Below are 21323 nucleotides of genomic sequence, written 5' to 3'. Positions count from 1 at the left end.
TCTATCCATCAATCCATTTTTGCATTCATTCATCCTTTGGTTGGTTCATTCAATAAAAAAGTTATTTAACACTAGGAGTGCCTGTGTGGCTCAGTAGGTTAAGCATTTGATTCTTGATTTCAGCTCAGGTCATGATCTCAGGGTTGTGAGATCGAGCCCCATGTTGGGCTCTGTGCTGGGCGTGGAGCCTGCTTAAGATTTCTCTCCCAGGGTGCCTGGGTGGCTCAGTTGGTTGATTGTCCGACTCTTGACTTTAGCTCAGGTCATGATCTCAGGGTTGTGGGATCAAGCCCTGTGTTGGGCTCTGTGCTCAGTGTGGAGTCCACTTGTCCCTCTTCCTCTGCTTCTCCCCCGCTCTCTCTCTCTCAAATACAAAAATCATTAAAAAAAAGATTGTCTCTCCCTCACCCTCTGGTCCTTCCTCTCTCCCTCTCTAAAAACCACATTATCAGTGATCAACGTGGTCCCTCCTCTCAAGGGGCCTGTAACTGGATGGATACAGCCTAGAGGGACTGGTGGAGGAGGGACAGCATCCAAGCAGAGAAGGATGAGGGGGAGTGTTTGAGGCAGAGAGGGCATGTGGTAGAAAGACCTGGAGCAGAGAGAGAATGTGACTTTTTCAAGGAGATGAGAAAATTCTGTGATGTTAGAAGATTGAGCATGTAGAGAATGGAGGATGGAGATGTTTTGAGAGAGGTCTGGACTGGGGTAGATGATTCAAGACTTTGAAAATGGTCTGAGCAGCTGGTTGTTGTGGCTAATGGGTGTGAGTAGAAAGGGACATGGTCAGATCTAACATCTGATAAGACCTCCTGGGACCAGAGTGCAGGGCAGACTGGAGGCGGAGAGCACAGGAGGTGTAATTCAGATGGCCTGAGTTGGCAGAAAAGAAGAGTGATTAGGGTGAAGAGATCGCCATCCTGGATGGAGAGCACAGGTTTGGAAGTAGGGCCAACATGTGGGGTTATTTGGTGTATGTTGATGGGTGAGGTGGGAGAGACATACAGGGGCAAGATGGGGCAGGGCCTTCAGTGCTAGCCTGAGCTTGAACTTTCTTACCAGAGTGATAGGGAGCCATGGGAGGTATCTGAGCAGGGGAGGCTCATGTTCAGATCAGCATGTTATAAGGATCTTTCTGGGGCAGGTATAGAGGAGGAACTGGAGGGGTGAGGTGGAGGTCGGAGCTCAGAGAGGAGGCCCAAGGAGGTCATAAGCAGAGGTCAAGGGTCAGAACTCTGTTTTGAGTCACCACCCACTCTTCTCTCTCCACAGCTGCCATCGCCCCCAAGGATGACCTTTTCTATGGTTTCCTGAAACCTTGGCTAGGTGAGTGTGGGAGTGGGTGAGTGGGCTGGGGCTTTGGGGAAGAGGAGTGGGGTTTCTTGTAGGGTTTCAGAGTAATAGGAGAGGCCCCTAATCTCAGTCTTCTGGGCCCAGGAGATGGGCTGCTGCTGAGCAAAGGTGACAAATGGAGCCGCCACCGCCGCCTGCTGACACCTGCCTTCCACTTCGACATCCTGAAGCCCTACATGAAGATCTTCAACCAGTGCACTGACATCATGCATGTGAGTCGCAAGGTTTCTTGGGAAGAGGGTGTCCTGGGAGTGAGACTGGTCCAGGCTCCGACTCATGGGTAAGCCGGGTGATGTCAGGAAGCTTCACTTCCTTTACCCTATAAAGTGGGCTTATAGTAAGCAGGCAGCTAGGTCATTGGCAGCCTGGCTTAAAGTCTGCGGTCTCCACGTCAATTTGCCATGTGTCTCTTTCTCTTCCAGGGTAAATGGCGGCGCCTGGCACAGGGCTCAGTGGTCTCCCTTGACATGTTTGAGCATGTCAGCCTCATGACCCTGGACAGTCTTCAGAAATGTGTCTTCAGCTACAACAGCAACTGCCAGGAGTGAGTGTGGCCTCCCTGGGGAAGATAGAGCCCATTGCTCTAGGGCAAGGTGGTGGGAGAAGAAAGGAAACTCTCAGGTGTTAGGCATCCCGGGGCTATTGGTACTCTGCCACTGATGGGCTGTGTGTTTCTGAAAACTGACATCACCTCTCTGAGCGTATCTCCTTATCCAAAAATGGAACCCCAATTCCTTCCCCATAGCCATGGTGTGAGTATTGAGATAATGTAAGTTGATGGTTTTGCATATAGTAGGTGCTTGATAAAAGGTAGTTTCCCTCATTGCTCCATGAAGAGTAGTTTGGCCTTTGGAAAGTGTCTCCCCATTTTCTGAGCCTCAGTGTCCTTTTTTGTAAAACAAGGATGACAATCCTTAACCCTCTGAGAGGTGTTTTAAGAATAAAATGATGTCAGGGCGCTTGGGTGGCTAGGTCGGTTAAGCTTCCGACTCTTGATTTTCGCCCGAGTCATGAATACAGGGCTGTGGGATCAAGCCCCATGTTGGGCTCTGTGCTTGCAGAGCCTGCTTGAGATTCTCTCTGTCCCTCTCCCTATGCCCCTCCCCCATGCTCCTGCTCTAAATAAATAATACTTTGTGCTTAAAAAAAGAATAAAATGATGCCACAGTGCCCTGGCACACAGTAGATGCTCAATGAATATTTGTTGAATGAATGAATAAGATGACCATTGTCCTGGTTCATTCATTCATTCATCAGATATTTGTTGTGTTCCTACTATGTGCCTGATACTATGCTAGCTACTGGGAATATGGTGATGAGCGACAGAACTTAGTACCTTGGAATTTATAGTCTAAGTGGGTATATATCGAATAAGAGACATCATAAATAGCAAGTTTGTAGCACATAGTAGGTCATTAATAATAAGCTGCTGACTTTGTTACTCTGGGCTTTGTAGGGTTATGCTTCAGTTGGGTAAGGTGGAGATGGCCTTTGTGATTGATTAGTTAATTAATTAATCTGGAAATATTTACTGAGTGCCTACTATGCACCACTCTTGGACTAGGCACTATGAATACAGTGGTCAACAAAATAGTCAAGGTCTTGCTCCTCTGGAATTTATGTGTTGGTGGGAAGAAAGGCAGTAACCATGCACAAATAAAGAAACAAGAAAATGACAGACTGTGACAAGTGTATGAAAACAAGCATACTTCAGGACCAAGGACAGCCCCTTGCACACCTGTCCCAGTGATTATTTCTTTTTTTTTTTTTAAAGATTTATTTATTTATTTGAGAGAGAGAGTGCGAGAGCAAGCACAGGGTGGGGGGGGTAGGGGGGATGGAGGGACAGAGGAAGAGGGAGAGAGAGAGAATCTTAAGCAGACTCCATACTGAGTGTGGGACCTGATGCAGGGCTTGCTCTCGTGACCCTGAGATCAGGACCTGAGCCAAAACCAAGAGTCAGATACTTAACCAACTATGCCACCCAGGCACCCCTTCGTTTGTTTGTTTGTTTGTTTTTAATAAAAGCATTTTTTTATTATGTTATGTTAATCCCCATACATTACATCATTAGTTTTTGATGTAGTGTTCCATGATTCATTGTTTGTGTATAACACCCAGTGCTCCATGCAGAACGTGCCCTCTTTAATACCCATCACCAGGCTAACCCATCCTCCCACCTCCCTCCCCTCTAGAACCCTCAGTTTGTTTTTCAGAGTCCATCATCTCTCATGGTTCGTCTCCCCCTCTGATTTCCCCTGCTTCCTTCTTCCCCTCCTGCTATATTCTTCTTCTTCTTTTTTTTTTTTTTAACATATAATGTATTATTTTCTTCAGAGGTACAGATCTGTGATTCAACAGTCTTGCACACTTCACAGCGCTCACCATAGCACATACCCTCCCCAATGTCTATCACCCAGCCACCCCATCCCTCCCATCGTATGTTTTTTTTTAAATAACAGTTTTCCTGAGATGTAATTCACATACCATATGATTCACCCATTTAAAATATACAATCCAATGGTTTCTAGTATATTCACATAGTTGTGCAACCATCACCATAATCAATTTTAAAATATTTTCACCAAAGATAAGCCCTGTACATTTTAGCACTCACCCCCACTTCCCACTTCTCCCTGTGTAAGCAATCATGAACCTTCCTTCGGCTGCCATAGATTTGTCTATTATGGAAATTTCATACTGATGGAATGATACGGACTTCTGTGTCTGGTTTTGTTCGGTCAGCATAATGTTTTCAAGATTCATCCATGCTGTGGCCTGTGTCAATATTTCATTTTTTAGGTTACTGAATAATATTCCATTTACCACATAATACCACATTTTGTTTATCCATTCATCTACTGATGGACATTTGGGTTGTTTCCACTTTTTGGCTATTATGTAAACATTGGTGTATGAATGTTTGTGTGAACAGATGTTTTTGATTTTTTAAGTCTGTACCTAGGAGTGGAATTGCTGGGTTATGTGATAATCTTTGTTTAGATTTTGAGGAACTGCTAGACATTTTTCCCAAAGTAGATGTGCCATTTTATATTTCTATAATATCGAGTGTGTGAGGGCTCCAATTTCTCCACACCCTTACCAACACTTGTTATTTTTTTTTAAACACTAGCAATTGTCTGTCTTTTTGGTTCTAGCCATTCTTAGTTAGGGTGAAGCGGCATCTCATTGTGGTTTTGATTTGCATTTCCCTAGCGACTAGTGCTGTTAAGTATCTTTTCATGTGCTGTTTGGCCATTTGTATATCTTCTTTGGAGAAATGTCTATTCATATGCTTTGCCCATTTTTAAATTGGGTTATTTGTCTCTTATTGCATTTTAAGAGCTCTTTCTATATTTTAGATACAAGTTCGCCATCAGGAATTAGAGTTCTCCCACTCTGTGGCTTGTAGGCATTTAGTCTTAGTGATGCTATGTCTATTTGGAAGTCTTAATCCTTTGGGCCTATTTTATTTTATTTATTTATTTAACATATTATGTATTATTTGTTTCAGGGGTACAGGTCTGTGATTCATCAGTCTTACACAATTCACATCACTCACCATAGCACATACCCTCCCCAATGTCCATCACCCAGCCACCCCATCCCTCCCACGCCCCTCCACGCCAGCAACCCTCAGTTTGTTTCCTGAGATTAAGAGTCTCTTACGGTTTGTCTCCCTCTCTGGTTTCGTCTTGTTTCATTTTTCCCTCCATCCCCCACAGGAAGATGAGCGATTACATCTCGGCCATCATTGAGCTGAGTGCCCTGGTGGTCAGGCGTCAATATCGCCTGCATCACCACGTAGACTTCATCTACCACCTCACGGCAGATGGCCGGCGATTCCGGCAGGCCTGTGACACCGTGCACCGCTTCACCACGGAGGTCATCCAGGAGCGGCGGCGGGCGCTCCGCCAGCAGGGGGCTGAGGCCTGGCTGAAGGGCAAGCAGGGCAAGACCTTGGACTTCATCGATGTGCTGCTCCTGGCGCGGGTGAGGCTGGGCCCTGGAGGGTGGAGCCCGGCCCCGGACGGCCTCCTCGCGAATTGCACCGACGATGTAAAATGATAAAGGTCCAAAGTAACATAGATCTGGGATGCAGGCAGGTGCAGCACGTGTAAGACTTACTGTTTTAGTTTGCTAGGGTTGCCATAACAAAGTGCTACAGACTGGGGGAGTTAAACCACAGAAATTAATTTTCTCAAGGTTCTGGAGGCTGGAAGTCTGAGGTCAGGGTGTTGACCGGGTTGGCTTCTTCTGAGGCCTCTCTCCCTGGCTTGTAGATGGTACCTTCTCGTATCTTCACATTGTCTTCCCTCTGCTTGTGACTCTGTGTAAATTTCCTCTTCTTCTAAGGACACCAGTCATGTGGGGCCCACCCTAAGGACCTCATTATAATTGAATTACCTCTCTAAAGGCCCTGTCTCCAAATACGGTCACATTCTGAGTTCCTGGGGTGTTAGGACTTCACCATATGAGTTCTGGAGGCGGGGGCGGGGGCGCAATGTTGCCCACCAGACTTATGATGATGAAATAACAAGACTTTGAAGAAATGTGGCAGTTGCAGACATTGCTTCTGTGGAATTTCTGAGCAGTGCTTGGGTTCTGGATTCAGACAGTCCTGCATTCCAGTTCTGGCCCTGCAGCTTAGTGGATGCTTGACGTTAGGCATCTGACTCTCCCCTCCAAGCCTCAGTTTCCCCATTTATGACATGATGGTCACAAGGTGTGATCGCAGATCGTGGCTGGGCATCCAGCAGGCTCTCTGGTGTTAGCAGCTGCTCAAGAAACACAAACTCCCTTCTTCCCTTCGCCTTTCACTCTCCCTCCCACTTTCCATCTTTCTTTCTTTCTTTTTTTTTTTTAAAGATTTTATTTATTCATTTGAGACACAGAGATACACAGAGAGAGAGAGCATGAGCAGGGAGAGAGGCAGAGGGAGAGGGAGAAGCAGGCTCCTCGCTGAGCAGGGAGCCCGATGTGGGGCTCGATCCCAGGACCTGGGATCATGACCTGAGCCGAAGGCAGACACTTAACCATCTGAGCCCCCCAGGCACCCCGCTTTCCATCTTTCTTAGACAAGCTACATACCTCTGTCTGCCTGGAATCCTTCCCCCTACAGCTTGGCTTGAGAGAGGGGCCGATATCTTGACTTCAGAGGAGCCTTGGGATGTGGAGGGTGGGATGAAGTGGGCTGAGTGTCCTCTCCGGCTCATCCCAGGATGAAGATGGGAAGGAACTGTCCGATGAGGACATCCGAGCTGAGGCGGACACCTTTATGTTTGAAGGTGAGGACGTGGGGTGAGGCTGGGGGAGGCCAGGCGGGGCCCCGTTGTCTGAAAATTGCATCTTCGCTGTCTTCAGGCAGCCTCTATTTGAACTCCTCCTCTGCCTACAGGTCACGACACAACATCCAGTGGGCTCTCGTGGGTGCTCTTCAACTTGGCCAAGTATCCAGAGTACCAGGAGAAGTGCCGGGAAGAGATCCAGGACGTCATGAAAGGCCGGGAGCTGGAAGAGCTGGAGTGGTCGGTTTGGGGTCGGGGGGATGGTAGCGGCAGGTTGAGTCTAGAGCTCGCATTTATTTCTTGCTCTGGTCTGCACACATTTCTTGCTCTTGCCTGTATATTACTCTTGCTCCTGCAGGCTGTTGTTGAATGGGGTGGCATCCAAACAGATGTGTGGGTTCAGGTCTGTTCCACATGTCTCCTCATTCTCCTTGAACCAGCAGCTACCCTGGGCACATTCTTCTCAAGGCAGATTCCCGAAGCACAAAGAGCCACAGTTTAAAACCTCTGCTTGCATTGTAACATTCCATTTAGCTAAAGCAAGTCACAGGGCCAAGTCCAGCATGAATGGGACAGGACGTACATTCCACTCACCTGAGCAGAAGACACTGCAGAATCACATACAGAGCGCACGGGGTCTATAATTCAAACACAGGTGTGGGGTGGGGGGGGGGAGTGAAGAATTGGGAAAAATAATCCAATTTACTTTAGATATGTGCCATGTAGAGCTGATTCTGGGTGTCTCGAAGGAAACACAGGAATACATAGCATCCAACAGTGAGAAAGAAAACTCTTTTCTGTTCAGTGTCCACCTTTTAGATTTTGATATTAGAAAGACACTCTCAGTTGGATGCCGTTGTATCTTGAACTCCTTGCGAATCTGCCCCGCCGCCTTTTTAAAAAGATTTTATTTATTTATCAGAGAAAGAGAGAGCACAAGCAAGGGGAGGGGCAGGCAGAGGGAGAAGCAGGCTCCCTGCTGAGCAAGGAGCCCGATGAGGGATTGGATCCCAGGACCCTGGGATCATGACGCGAGCTGAAGGCAGACGCTTAACCAACTGAGCCACCCAGGCATCCCCTGAATCTGCCTTTTTAATGAAGGGATAAGATGGCTCAGTTTCTGAGGACTAGCTAGAATTTAATAACTCTTCTGTTTTCCCAGTGGTGTCTATGTTATGGGTACTTTTTTTTTTTTTTTTTTTTAAAGATTTTGTTTATTTATTTGACAGAGAGAGATACACAGCGAGAGAGAGAACACAAGCGGGGGGAGTGGGAGAGGGAGAAAGCAGGCTTCCCGCAGAGCAGGGAGCCCGATGCGGGGCTCGATGCGGGGCTCGATCCCAGGACTCTGGGATCATGACCTGAGCCGAAGGCAGACGCTTAACGACTGAGCCACCCAGGCGCCACCTGTTATGGGTACTTTTATCCCAGGCATGCTGTTTGCCCTTTAAGGTAGCGACATAAAATTTCTTTGAAAGAGAAAGAAAATGATCCAGATCATGGACCAAGGGTTATAATTAATCCAATTTGGAGCCCTGGAGTCCAATGGAAAAAAGTTAATAATAGCATAAGGAGAGGATGTATGGGTTTTTAAATACTGAAATTGATCCATACAGGCAGGTAAACTGCTGCGGCCCCGGGCCCCCCTGCCTATCCTGGCACCCCTCCCAGCTGTCCTCTGACATTATTCATCAGTTAAAGGGTTAATGCTGGGCGTGCAGAAGCCTGCTGGTGCTGCTCTGATTGGTTGCGGGTCAGATATTTTGCACGCTGAGGATTAGTGATATGAGCATGCCCCAACTACAAATGCGGGAAGTTGGGGCAAGTCTGAGATCCTGGACTGGTTTCCTGTGTGGTTGCTTCTGAATGCATGTGAATGTGCATGGGCGTGTGTGTGTTCGTGCGTGTGTTTGGGGAAGGGGTTGTTTGTTGCTGTGGCCTGGCCCCAAGTCACCCACCATTCCATGTTCCATGCTCCCCAGGGACGACCTGACTCAGCTGCCCTTCACCACCATGTGCATCAAGGAAAGCCTACGCCAGTTCCCGCCAGTGACCTTGGTCTCCCGCCGCTGCACGGAGGACATCAAGCTTCCAGATGGGCGCATCATCCCCAAAGGTGCCCATGATGTCCACCCGGCCGCTGGGCTGCTCTGCTGCCTAGGGGGGCCTGGTCATGCCTGCCCCAGGTGCACCCTCCCTGTAGATGGGGCAACTCTCTGTGAGGCTCTTGCTTCTGGGAGGAGGGAGGAGACCCAGCTGTGTAGGGGGGAGACAGAGATGAGTGAGTTCAGGTGGAAAGGCAAGAGTGGGTGTGGCAGCATGGGCCCCGGGAGGGTGCAGGTAGGGGAGGGATGGTTTCATTCAGTTGCCAGATACCCCTTGGAGACTAAGCCCAAGTGATGCTGGAGATCTAGAGAGGCCTCGTTCCCAGACCCAGGCCTTGAGTACCACCCAGTCTGAGGGAGACACAGCAGGGCACAGACATCCCAGTCACATGGGGTTAAGGATGGGCTAAAGGGAGGAACAGGGGCTGGAACAGCCCAAAATAAGGAGCAATGACTTCATCTGGGGTGAAATGCAGGGAGGGCTGCTTAGAAGAGGCAACATGAGAGATGAGCCTTGGAGGTTGAAAGTGAAAGAGAGAGCATATTTATGGAGCAGAGTCTCAGGGTGCAGGTTGAGGCATTTGAACTTGATCTTCAGGATAGTAGGGAGCCAAGGGAGGTATTTGAGCTGAGGAGGAACAATGTCAGATATGTGAGTGAGAAAGATCCCTGTGTGGCCAGCATGGCAGCTAGAAAGGTGATGGGAACCCTTTAGGGAGCAGCAGCGGGAGTGGACACAGCAGCAGAATTTTTCAGAGAAGGATGGGCAGGAAAGAGTAGCAGATGGCTCATGGGAACAGCATGGCTCCAGGAAGAGCAGGGAAGGAGGAGGTCTTCAGAGAAGGCCCTGGTTCCCCTCAGCTCCAATGGCCCCACTGACCCCACCCTCCCCACAGGAATTATCTGCCTGGTCAGCATCTATGGGACCCACCACAACCCCACCGTGTGGCCTGACTCCAAGGTGAGCCCCTGCCTCAATTCTCCATTCCCTCAGCTTCTTCCTCCTCAGAAGGGGTGGTCCTGGGGTGGTGAGGCCTCCCTACTCTGCTCCCCAGGGACCCAGATGGCCTGGCTGGGTACAGAGCTTGAGTGCCCCTCCCCCAGCCACTCACTCACTGTTGATTCATTAGGTCCACAAATATTTATTGAACACCTCCTGTGTGCCAGCCTCTGTGCTGGGCACTGAGGACAGAGGAAGTTACTGCCTTTGCCCTCATGGAGCTCATGGTTTAAGTTCAGGGGAAGAAAATAAGCAAAAACTATCATTGTCGTTATTGATACATGCACAGAGGAAATAAAAACTGGAGTGTGGTGGGGGGCACTTTAGCTCAAGTGGTGAAGAAAGGCGTTGGGGAGGAAGAGATATTTGAGCTGAGACCTGAAAAGTGTGAAGATCAGGGTGAAGCCTGTTCCAGGCAGAGGAGACAAGAAGTGCAAAGGCCCGGTGGTTGTAATGAGCCTGGCATGCTTGAACAACAGAAAGAAGAGGGTGTGGCTGGATTGTAGTGAGGTTCTCTCTGTCCAGCTGAAGGATGGGGGCCAAGCTGTGATGGCTGGGCCAGGCCCCCAGACTCACCCCCAGGCTAATCCTGCCTAGGTGTACAACCCCTATCGCTTTGACCCGGACAACCCACAGCAGCGCTCCCCACTGGCCTACGTGCCATTCTCCGCAGGACCCAGGTAACTCTTCTATTTCCCTCAGTCCAAGCCAAGCATAGGAGGGTCACCGAGGCCAGTGGAAGGTCAGGGATGCGCCGATCAGGAGCAGAGACCACCTCCCACCCAGATGTGCTTTCTGCCAACCCGGCACCCTCTTCATGCTTTCAGTGTACCAGGATGTCCCCTAATCAGACTCTGTGATAGTATCGCTGGGTATTGAGCAACTACTGTGTGCCAGGCCCTGAGTTCTGGGCTCATATGCTCCCAACGACTCTGATGCCGCTGCCCCCATTTTACAGAGGAGGGAACTGAGGTTCAGAGGGGGAGGTCATTTACCCCGGGACTCCCCCCTTCCTGGCTAACACAGCCGCTGAGCTGAGCCCCACCCCGGCGCCCCTTCCTCTAGGAACTGCATCGGACAGAGCTTTGCCATGGCTGAGATGCGCGTGGCCGTGGCGCTGACGCTGCTGCGCTTCCGCCTGAGCGTGGACCGAACGCGCAAGGTGCGGCGGAAGCCCGAGCTCATCCTGCGCACGGAGAACGGCATCTGGCTCAACGTGGAGCCGCTGCCTCCGCGGGCCTGAGCGCCGGCGCCTCCCCGCGGAACTCCGGGGGCCCAAGCCCCGCCCGGAGAGGCCCAGGCCCCGCCCCCGAGGGCAGAGGCCCCGCCCCCAAGATCCTGGGGCAGAAACCACGCCCCTCGAAGTTCACGTTCGGTTGCCAGAGGACCAGGCTCCTCCGTGAAGCCTGACGGTGCAAGCCACGCCCCTCACGACAAGGCTCCGCCTCCTGGCGGTCTGGTCCCGCCCCTTGAGGTCCAGGTCCTGTCCCCTGAGGGCCCGTTCCGGCTCTCCTGCTTGAGGGATCAGGCTTGGCCAAATCCCCTTGGGCCCAGACCCCTCCCAGGATCCAGAGCATTCGGGGCCTCAGGCCCCACCCAGCCAGCCACCCAAGGACTTAAGACCCAACACCTAAGGCCTCTGGGATTCAGGACCAGTACCCCCGTGGATTCCGGCTGGCTTCCAAGTTGAGGACTTGGGAGCTAGAGCCCGAATTTAGAGCCCTGAGCCCGGACATCACCTTCTTGAGGCTCCTAGCTCATTTGGGCGAACTCCTCTGGCATCTGGCTGCATCCCAGGGCTCAGGATGTGTGCTTCTGCTGTTTTGTAAATCTAGACCCTCCCTCACAAGCCCCTTCCTTCCTCCCTTGCTGAAAGGCCCTTCGCTGAGTGTCCTGATTTTTGTAGAATAAAAGCAAGGGATGCAGACGTCCCCCATCGTTCACCCCCTAGCTCAGCCAGACACTTCCCTTGGGGCCCAGGAAGGAAATGAAGGTCCCTGGGCTGTTGGGAGGTACGTGAGGGAAGTTATGGGCTAGGAGGCTGGGAAGCCATTTGCCCTCAGACATAAACTCAGGCTTTTTGGGACAGTTTGTGCATTCATTTACCTCATCAACAGACCACATATTAATTAAGTGTTCATTGGCACTGGGCCAAGAGCACAGCTGGGCCCAATTCCTGCCCTCGGGAGAACAGGGGACAGATGTTGTACAAATAATTCCACATGTAAGTTTATTTATAATCCATGACAAGTGCTCCAAATGAGAAGCCCTGGTGCTCTGTGAACACAACAGGGGGTGGCTCAGGGAGAGCTTCTCCGATGCTGAAGTGAGGGTACAAGCTGAGTGGTGACAAGGGAGAGAAGAGCATGTCAGGCGGGAGGAACAGCATCTGCAAAAGTCCCCAGGTGAGGGAGAGCGTGGTGTTCTCGAGGAACACCACTCCAGGGTGGCTGGATCTGGGGGAGGGGGGCAGAATGGAGGAAAGTTGGTCAGAGGCCAACTGCCAGGAACTGCGGGCCACATCTCACTTATTCTGAGGGCAATAGGGAGCTATAGAGGGTATGTGAGCAGGGGGCAGGACAGGACATGGTCAGATGTGGGCTGGCAGGGAGGTGGCTCAGAAGGGGGGGGCACTGGGAACTGGAAATCTGGGGAAGAGGGAGACTGAGGTCTGCAGGACAGGAGGGGTGACTATCTAGCCGTGGGGGCTGAGGTGAGGGAGGAGGTAAGGGTGATTCCCAGGCCTCTGACTGGGGGAACTGATGACGGCATAGTCCCTGACATGATGATACAGAAGATGGGGCGGTGATGGTATCTACAATAATTGTATTAATTCATCAAATATTTATTGAGCATCTGCTGTGAGCCAGGCCATATTTGAGCCCTTACATAATTGACATTTGCTGCAGGGGTGGGGGGGTGTTAACAGATGACGAATAAAAAATAAGCAAATAAAGTAAATTCACACAGGGCCTTGGAGGATTTTGACTTTTATTGTGACAGAAATGGGGAGCCATGGGAGGGTTCTGAGCAGAGCAAAAGATTTGTCATTTGGTCTTTATAGTATTCTTTTGGCTGCCAAGTGGAAAAGCAAGGGTTAGATTAGGGAGACCAGATGGGGTGACTTCATTGGCCCGTGTGAGAGAAGTGATAAGTGCTATGAAAAAATTGAGCTGGGTAAGTGTTGGGGGGTGTTCAGTAATGCTGGTGGGGGGAGAAGTTGTTCAATCGTCAGTGAAACCCTCACTGAGAAGGGGTCATTTCAACAAAGACTTTAGATAGGAGAGGGCAGGAGCCCTGTGGATATTTGGGAGAAGAATGTTCGAGGTAGAGAGAAACAGTGCAAAGGCCCTGAGGTAGGAACAAGCTTGGGGTGTTTAGGGGGCATTGAGGAGATCAGTGTGGCTGGAGGAGGAGCATGGAAAGAGATGAGGGCAGGCAGGGGATGGGAGCAGGTTACACAGAGCCTTGGAGTCCACTGATTTTACTGTGACAGAAATAGGGAGCCGTGGAGGGTTCTGGGCAGAGGAGGGACAAAATTTGTCATACAGTCTTTGGTTGCTATGTTGAATAGAGACTGTGAAGTGAAGATGGGACTAGGGAGATCAGATGGGGTGACCAGATTTGTCCAGGTGAGAGATGACAATGGCTCCAAGCAAGCTGGGGGCTGTAGAGTGAAGACAGGTGCTTGGATTCTGATGACAGGGTGCTTTATGAAGGTAGAGCTGGCAGGTTTGCTGATACTTTGAATGAGGGATTCAGGAGAAAGGGAGGACCCTGGGTTTGGGTCTGAGCCCCTGGAAAGATAGAAGTGACACCTTGAGATGGAGAATGCTTAATAGAGTAAAGGTTTTTTTTTGGGGGGGGGGTGAGGGACTGAGATCAGCATGTCAGTTTAGGCCAGGAGGAGTTGGAGGTGTCAAGTGGGCTGTTGGATAGGCAGGTCTTGAATTCGGGAGGGAGTTCCGGGCTGGTGATATACATTTGGAATACCTCAGCACTTAGGTGATTGTTTAAAAAGCCCCAAAACTAGTGCAATCCCTGTGTGTGTGTGTGTGTGTGTGCGCGCGCGCTCTCCCATGTACACCCGTGTGCGTCCAAGATGGAGGGGTTTCAGGACCAAGCCTTCAGGGTCTCCAAAGTTGATATAACCATAATGAGATTTAAAGTTGGTTGAGAGCTTCCTTTGTGCCCTCCAAATATTCGCACGTAATTCTCACGGGTACTGTTATTATGAGATGGGTACTGTCATTATCTCGTTTAATGGAGGTGGAAACGAAGTTCCCTAGAGTGAGATGATTTACCCAAGGTCCAACAACAGTGTCCTCATAGCGTGGCCTCAGAGGGGTGGCTTACCCCCCCAGGCTTCTAGTGCTGGTCTGGGACCCTCGCCTCGCTTTGCCTATAAGGGGGTGTCGGCAGGCGTGGGTGGAGCGGGGTGGGTGCGGGGGCGTGGAGGGAAGTCAAAGCCAGGAGGAGTGGTGCTGGAGGCCACAGCGGTGTGTGTCCTGCGGCGCCCCCGGGTGGCGTGTGCTGGGATCGTCGGCCGCGGAATCCCCCGTCTGAGGCCACTCATCCTCCAGCAAAACAAACTTGGTCTTGGGAGGCGACATATGTGGGTTCAAACCCCAGCTCTGCCCCCTTTCTAGCGGTGGCCTTGGGCACGTGACTGGCCCTTTCTGCACCTCGGTTCTCCTGTGCCAGGTGGATTTTTCATCATGCTTCTCATGCATATTAACTTTCCGATAAGGTCGGTGATGGTGAGTGAATGAGGGAGGGAGGAGGGGAGGCATGGGGCCCGTGGATCCCCGGGACCTGCTGCATCTGCGTGTCCGATTCTTCAGACACACGCAGGCCTGGGCCAGTCACTGGTTGCTGTGGGTCTCCTTCCTCTCCTGAGTGTGTCGGAGGCTCCCTCTGCTGGACGGTTGAGGCACAACAAGCTCTACGGCGTCTGGTCTCCATTAGTCCAATGTGTGTATGAGGGTGTGTGCGTGTGACTGTATGTTTGGGTATGTGCACATGTGTGTGAGTAAGTGTGTGGATGTATGTACGTGAGTGACCATACGTGCATGTGAGTGTGTGTACGTGTGCAATTGTGGAGTGTGGGTGCACTGTGTGAGTACATGTGTGCATGAAATTGTGTGTGTGCACGCATGTGTGCGTTTGTGAGTATACATGTATCTGTGAGTGTGAGTGTGTGGGTGAGACTGTGTGTGGGTGTATTGGCCAGACAGGAGGGAGAACCTCACTCACTGAACAACTGTAAGTGTCCACATCAGGCCACTGTCCAAACTCCACCCTGTTGCAGCCGGCAGGACATTCTGGAGAAATAATGCCCTTGGCAGTGGCCCTGAGTAACGACTGGTGGGTGCCTGTTCTCTGCTGTCTCCCAGAGATCCCCAGAGGGACCGAGCCCCAGCTTCCCCAAGTGGGAACTTCCTTGACAAAGCCCCGTTTCCCTGCTGCCTTCTCTTGTCTCTCTCACTCCGTCTCACTGGTATCTCCTGGGGTCACTTCCCAAAGGAACAATTTGCAGTTGAATTCCTGTCTCAGAATACAGTTTTTGTTTTTGTACTTGAAGCCTTGCATTAGAGTCTACTTCTGGGAAAAACAAAACCAAGACACACAAGTCACTCCTCCAATCCCCACAAGCCTATTACTATGCCATTTTTTACGAAGAAGGAACCTGAGGCTCAGAGAGGGCAAGTCACTTGCCCAAGGTCACACAGCTGGAGAGTGGCAAAGGTGAGCTTTGACCATGGGCCATCTGACCCTGGCACTTGCTCCCCCCGAGAGCTTCCTCCTTGCTAAGGACCAAGGGAATGAATTGGGGGGGGGTGGCATTTACAACCAGTAAAGTCCCTGATATGTGCACCAGAGACACCCAAGTCTCCTGGCTGGTGCTCATGTCCTCGTTCTGTTATAAAATAATAGAAATAATGGCAAACACATTCTTGGTACTGACTGTGAGCCAGGGTGGGTTGTTATAAGTACTTTATTCATTTAAATCCTCTCTTTTCAAATATTACATTGGCTTGAGGTAAAAAAAAAAATGCAAGTGTAGAAATGGAATCATGCTTTTGTTTATGCAAGTATAGACATTTAAAAAGGAAATTTTCCCATGGTGGCTTCTGCTCTCTACCCCCAGCCCAGCAGTTTGGTGTGATTTTTTTTTTCAGTTTGAAAAAAATTGCATATGTGAACATTTTTCAATGTACATACAAACATTTTTGCACACATGACCATTTTTTAAAAGGACTTCCAATGTTAGGAAATGTATTTGTTTTAGTTAGTCGTTGTTGTATAACTAACAGCCAGGAAGTTTAGTAGCTTAAACTGGCAAACTTTAGTTTGCTCGCTATGATTTGGGCAGAAAACTGGGGCAGTTTTCTCTACTCAATGAGGTGTCAGCTGGGGCAGCTCTTCTGAGGCTAGAAGATCCACATCCAAGGTGGCTCACTCTCGTGGCTGGCAATTTGGTGCTGGCTGTTGGCTGGGGTCCTTAGTTCCTCTCAACGTGGGGCCTCTCCAGGGAGTTGCCTGGGCTTCCTCTTAACATGGCAGCTGAATCCAAGCAGGTGTGTTCCAAGGGGCTAGAAGAAAGTCACAAGTCTTCCTACAACCTAGATTTGCAAGTCCCCGGAGTCATAGAGGACAGCCCGGGGTTCAAGGAGAAAGGAATGATACTTTACCTCTGTATCAGTCAGGGTTCTCCAGGGAAACAGAACTAATAGCATCGAGCTCTATCACCTATTCATTATCTATCATCTATCTATCTATCTATCTATCTATCTATCTATCTATCTATATCTCTCTATCTCTCATCTATCCATCCATCCATCTACAACTATCATCTATCTATATACTGTGTATTTATCCTAAGATTTATATGTGATATAAAGATTATATATAAATTTCTATCTTAAGATTTATTTATTTCTTTTAAGATATATATATCTTAAGATAAAAATATGCACACATATATGTACATATGAAGATTTATCTTAAGCCATTGGCTCACGCGACTGGGGAGGTGGCCAGTCTGAAATCTGTAGGCCAGCAGGCCATCAGGCTGAAAACTCAGGCAGGAGTAGATGTTGTGGTCTCAGGGCAGAATTTCTTCTCTGGGAAACCTCAATTTTTGCTCTTAAAACCTTTCAACTGGCTGCATGAGGCCCATTTACATTGACGTGGTGTGATTTACTCCTTTACTTAAAGTCAACTGATTGTAGGTGTTAACTCCATGTACAAAACACCTCACCGAAACACCTAATAAGTGTTTAAGTAAACAGTGGGTACCGTGGCCTAGTCCATCTGACAGAAAAAACTAATCATCACAACCTCTCAAGGGAAGGGCTAGCAAAGAGTTCACTGCCGCCATCTGTAATCTACTACTTGGGGGCAAATGGTCTCTTTTTAGGACACTACACTTCCCCAGGGTCCCTTCTCCAAGTCTCCCTTCTGTGGCTTGGGGTGTTGGTGGTGGTCAGGCTAGTTTCTGTGAGCAAGCATCACCCAATAATCAGAGAGGGAGAGAGAAGAGAAGGAAGAGGAGAAGGAGAAGGACTGGGGAAGGAGGAAGAGGAGGGGGAGGGGAAGGAGGAGGTAGGAGGGGGAGGAGGAGGGGCAGGAGAGGGAGGAGGAGGAAGAAGGGGAGGAGGGGGAGGAGAGAAGAAGGGGGGAGGGGTAGGAGGGGCAGGAGGGGGGGCAGGAGGGGGAGGAGGGGAGAGGAGGGAGAGGAGAGGGAGGAGGGGGAAGAGGGGAAGGAGGGGGAGGAGAGGAGAAGGAGGGGAAGGGGCAGGAGGGGCAGGAGGGGGAGGGGCAAGAGGGGGAGGAGGGAGGGTATCAATGAGTACAGCGCCTACGAAAATACCCTTGTGGTTGTTCCTAGCTGTTTCGTGCCCTCTGAACTTTTCTTGAGTTTTCCTCTAGGCTTTCTGCCTCCTCAGCCAGTTCATTTGGTCTTCTGTTGCCCTGGCCGGGAATCTGGCAGCTCTGCCACCTGGTCCTGCCCTCAACAGGCCCTCATCAGGAGCCTCTCGGTTTCGACTTCTTGATTATGTGGAGTGAAACCCCAATACCACCTTCTGGGCTGAATGTCTGGTCAGATTTCCCCAACGGGGCTGTTTCCCGCTGCTCCCACTGCCCTGATTGCAGGGGCCCCACCAGCCCTGGTTGTCTCAGCACGTTTGAGGACAGAAGCAAGAATGAACATGTGTAAGACAAACATGGGTGCCCCACCCTGGGCTAGATCTTTCCAGTCCTGGCATGGCTTCAAGGGGTGGTGTTTATTCACGGCCCACTCCTCCCCATCATTCAGGTTTCTGCTCAAAGGTAGCCCTTCCTGATTGCCCTGTCTGAATATTCCCCCTTGGTCACTTGCTAGCATGTCTCACTGTGTTAATTTCCTTCATTACCACCACCATCTGACTCGGTCTTATTTCCTGTTGACTTCTCCCATCAGACCTGAGCACCACTATCCAGAGACCTCATTTGTCTTGTTCATCCCAGGTCCAGGGTCCTAGCACCGTGCCTGGTACAGAGTGGGTGCTCAAGTGCAGTTTGTTGTTGAAGAATGAACCACCTGGGAGTATAAGTCCCTCTCTCCATTTTACTGAGGAGGGCATGAAGCTCAGAGAGGGCAAGTGACTTGACTAAGGTCACACAGCCAGTGAGGAGCAGGGCTGGGATCTGAACTCTGTTGTGCTGAATCCAGAAGTGTTCCTTCCCAGTGGCCAAGGAAAGGAAAAGAGGGAGCTCAGCCACCAGGCAGTCTGCATGCTTGCTCTACAGAGACCCCAGTCTGACTCCTGGGAGGTGTGTCTTCATGGTGACACAAAAGAAAACTGCTCCTCTGTTTTATGCACCAAGTGCGTGCCACCCCTCCCCCATCCTGTGCCAAATCCTTTTAGTATTTTCGTGATAAAAGTGATAGCAGCTCAGTGAGGGAGAGAGAAAGAATCGGAGACAAGTAGCAAGTTAGAAGGGTAAACACTCCAATTCTACTTTCTCCAATTCCACTTGGATGTGTGGATGCTTCTGGAATTTTTTCAATGCATATGCAAACATGTGCACACACAGAGCCCTGTGCACATCCATAAGTTGAATATATAGATGAAACCATTATTCACATATCACTTAGAGTTGTACTTTCTCCTGTCCTCTCTGCCTGTGTCTGACAGAAGGCTTGCAGTCCTCTCTGAGGTTTTATCAAGCCCATTTTATAGACGTGAAGACTGAGGCTCAGGGTGTGATGGGCTGTACCTGAGGCTGGTGACTCACAGAGTGACTGCCACCTCTGGTCTGACACATGCTTGTCCACTGCCTGGCTCTGGAGAAGGATCAGCCTCTGCCTCTCAGTGTGTGGCCGTCCTCCCTCCAGCACTGGCTAGGGGACATTCCATAAGCCAAATTGTGTGATTTGGCAACTGGGACATTCCTTGTTGGATGAGAAACGCTCCAGCCTCCTCTAACTCAGCGAAGAAGGTCCCAATTGAGGCTTCCTGCCTCCCACACTGGGTCTCTTATTCCCTTTCTGCCTCCTGTCTCCTGATCCAGGGAGTGTGGAGTCCCTGATGGATGGATTTTGTCCTCCCATGGCCACAGAGGCTTTGGGGGTCTGAGTTCTCGGATGTGGTGAAGCAGTCTTCAATACCTGTTTCTGGATTGAATATCGGACCAAATTTTGCCACCTTGGCTGGTTCATTGAAGGACACGTTGGCTGTGATCAGGGTGCGGGTATCGAAGAAATAAGGACACACTCACTTGTGCCCAGGGCTGGGCATATTACCCCATGACTGTGGGGCCCTTTCAACAACACTTCCCACTGACCCTGGCACTTCATTCAGGACCCACTCAAAGGCCACCTCCTCCTGGAAGCCCTCATATTGTAATCACTGTCCGATACATTCTTCATCATTTATTCAATCGATCCTTGACTGTCTCCCCACTAGATGTGAACCCCTTGACAGCAGGGACGGTGTCCACCATGCTCATTGCTGCATCCCAACCCTCTAGAATACTCCCAGCACATGGTAGGTGTTCAATAAACACTCAGCCCTGGCAAGGATAGATTTTTCTTCTCATTTGACAAATAAAAAAACTGAGGGACAGACAGGGTAAGTTTCCTAAGGTATGTTGCAGAGCCTGACTCGGTATCTTTTTTCTTTGTTTAAAAACATTTTATTTACTTATTTTAGATATATATAGAGAGAGCACGACGGGGGGTGGGAGGGAAGGGCAGAGGGAGAGGGAGAAGCAGGACTCGATCCCAGGACCCTGAGATCATGACCTGAGCCAAAGGCAGATGCTTAACAGACTGAGTCACCCAGGTGCCTGACCCAGGTCACTTAAAGCAGTACGTCTCAAACTTTGATATGCACACGAATCTCTGGCAATCTGGCGAAAACATGAATTTTGATTCACTTGGTATACCAATGATCTATCACTGTTTAACAGCCCCCAAAACTTAATGGATTAAAGCAATGACCGTTTTATTTTCTCTTGTGACTCTGCACGTCAACTGGGCTCAGGCGGATGGTTCTGCACCATGAGATATCATCTGGGGCTGTGGTTATCTGGAGGCTCAACTGGGCTGGAATGTCCAGATGGCTCCTTCACGTGGCTGGCAGTTGATACGCGTGGTTTGCTGGGAAATCAGCTGGGGCTGTTGATCAGAGCTGCACAAGAGTGAGGCCCTTCTGCAGGGCTCGGGCTTCCTCACAGCATGGCAGCTGGAGATGTGTTCCAAGGGCCTATGTCAGCCTGGCCTGCCGGCCCTCTCTCGCCCATAACTGGCACGGCACAACCTCTCCTGCACACTATTGGGTACGTAGTCCCAGACCAGTCCCCCTTGCTGGGGACAATGGCAAAAAAAAATTACCGCCACCCCCTTTGTGGGTCTGGGTTAGAGCCCGAGATTCTGCATTTCTAAGAAGCTGCTGGGAATGCCAATGCTCATGGGCTGAGGACCCCATTTTGAGTGGTCAGTTCTTAGAGCTCATGGCTACGAAAGTCCCTTTCTTCCCCTAATAGTTAATGAGCACCCAGTATGTGCCAGGATTCACCGGTGCTGTCAAGTTGAATGACTTCGCTGTGTGGCTCAAGGAGTTAGAGCGCCTTCCTGGACCTCTCTTTCCTCCTCTTTCTTCCTGCTCTTCCTCAGACCGATCTGGCCGCAGAGGAGGAGTATCTAGGGCAGTGTCCCTCAGCTTGCTGAGGGCTTCAAGCAGCCACCTGCGGCTGGATCAGGCGGGGCTAGAAGGAACGTGTGGGTCCGGGAGAGGAAATGCATTTCCCCAGCATCCTGTCATTGCAGGAAAAATGTCTGTTCCAGTTCTCTTGCTCAGCGGGTCCATCCTTCAAACTCACCCTCATCTTAGAGACTGACATGGGAAGACCTCATGAGGGGCTGAGATCACATCACAGGGAAACTCAGGACAGGATCTGGACAAGATGTGCCCCCTCTCAGGTCCTCATCTGGCATCCCATTTCTCAGATGGCAAGACTGAGCCCACAGGGGCCTGTCACAGCCCATAGTCACAGCCAGGGTGGGGCCGAACTCCATGCAGGGTC

General features: G+C 50.3%; 1 protein-coding gene across 7 annotated transcripts in view; it reads left to right on the top strand.

Annotated features, from left to right (window-relative positions):
- Window positions 1-12725, top strand: part of CYP4F22 (cytochrome P450 family 4 subfamily F member 22) — a 57764-nt gene extending 45039 nt beyond the window's left edge. For 4 of the 7 annotated variants that reach the window (XM_078054367.1, XM_036089090.2, XM_078054370.1 and 1 more), the window contains 10 exons: window positions 1273-1326; window positions 1438-1565; window positions 1776-1897; window positions 5079-5346; window positions 6575-6641; window positions 6752-6881; window positions 8624-8757; window positions 9643-9707; window positions 10344-10426; window positions 10812-12725. In XM_078054367.1, the coding sequence (XP_077910493.1) occupies window positions 1273-1326; window positions 1438-1565; window positions 1776-1897; window positions 5079-5346; window positions 6575-6641; window positions 6752-6881; window positions 8624-8757; window positions 9643-9707; window positions 10344-10426; window positions 10812-10989 (1229 nt within the window). In that variant the 3' untranslated portion in view covers window positions 10990-12725. Of the gene's footprint in view, window positions 1-1272; window positions 1327-1437; window positions 1566-1775; window positions 1898-5078; window positions 5347-6574; window positions 6642-6751; window positions 6882-8623; window positions 8828-9642; window positions 9708-10343; window positions 10427-10811 lie in introns of all 7 variants that reach the window. The other 3 variants (XR_013440880.1, XM_078054379.1, XM_078054377.1) reach the window with 3 other exon arrangements.
- Window positions 12726-21323: the final 8598 nt, after the last annotated feature.

The sequence above is a fragment of the Halichoerus grypus genome, chromosome 1 (genome assembly GCF_964656455.1).
Source record: "Halichoerus grypus chromosome 1, mHalGry1.hap1.1, whole genome shotgun sequence".
Taxonomy (NCBI): domain Eukaryota; kingdom Metazoa; phylum Chordata; class Mammalia; order Carnivora; family Phocidae; genus Halichoerus; species Halichoerus grypus.
Note: the sequence above shows the minus strand (reverse complement) of the source record. Positions and strands in the feature narration are given on the sequence as shown.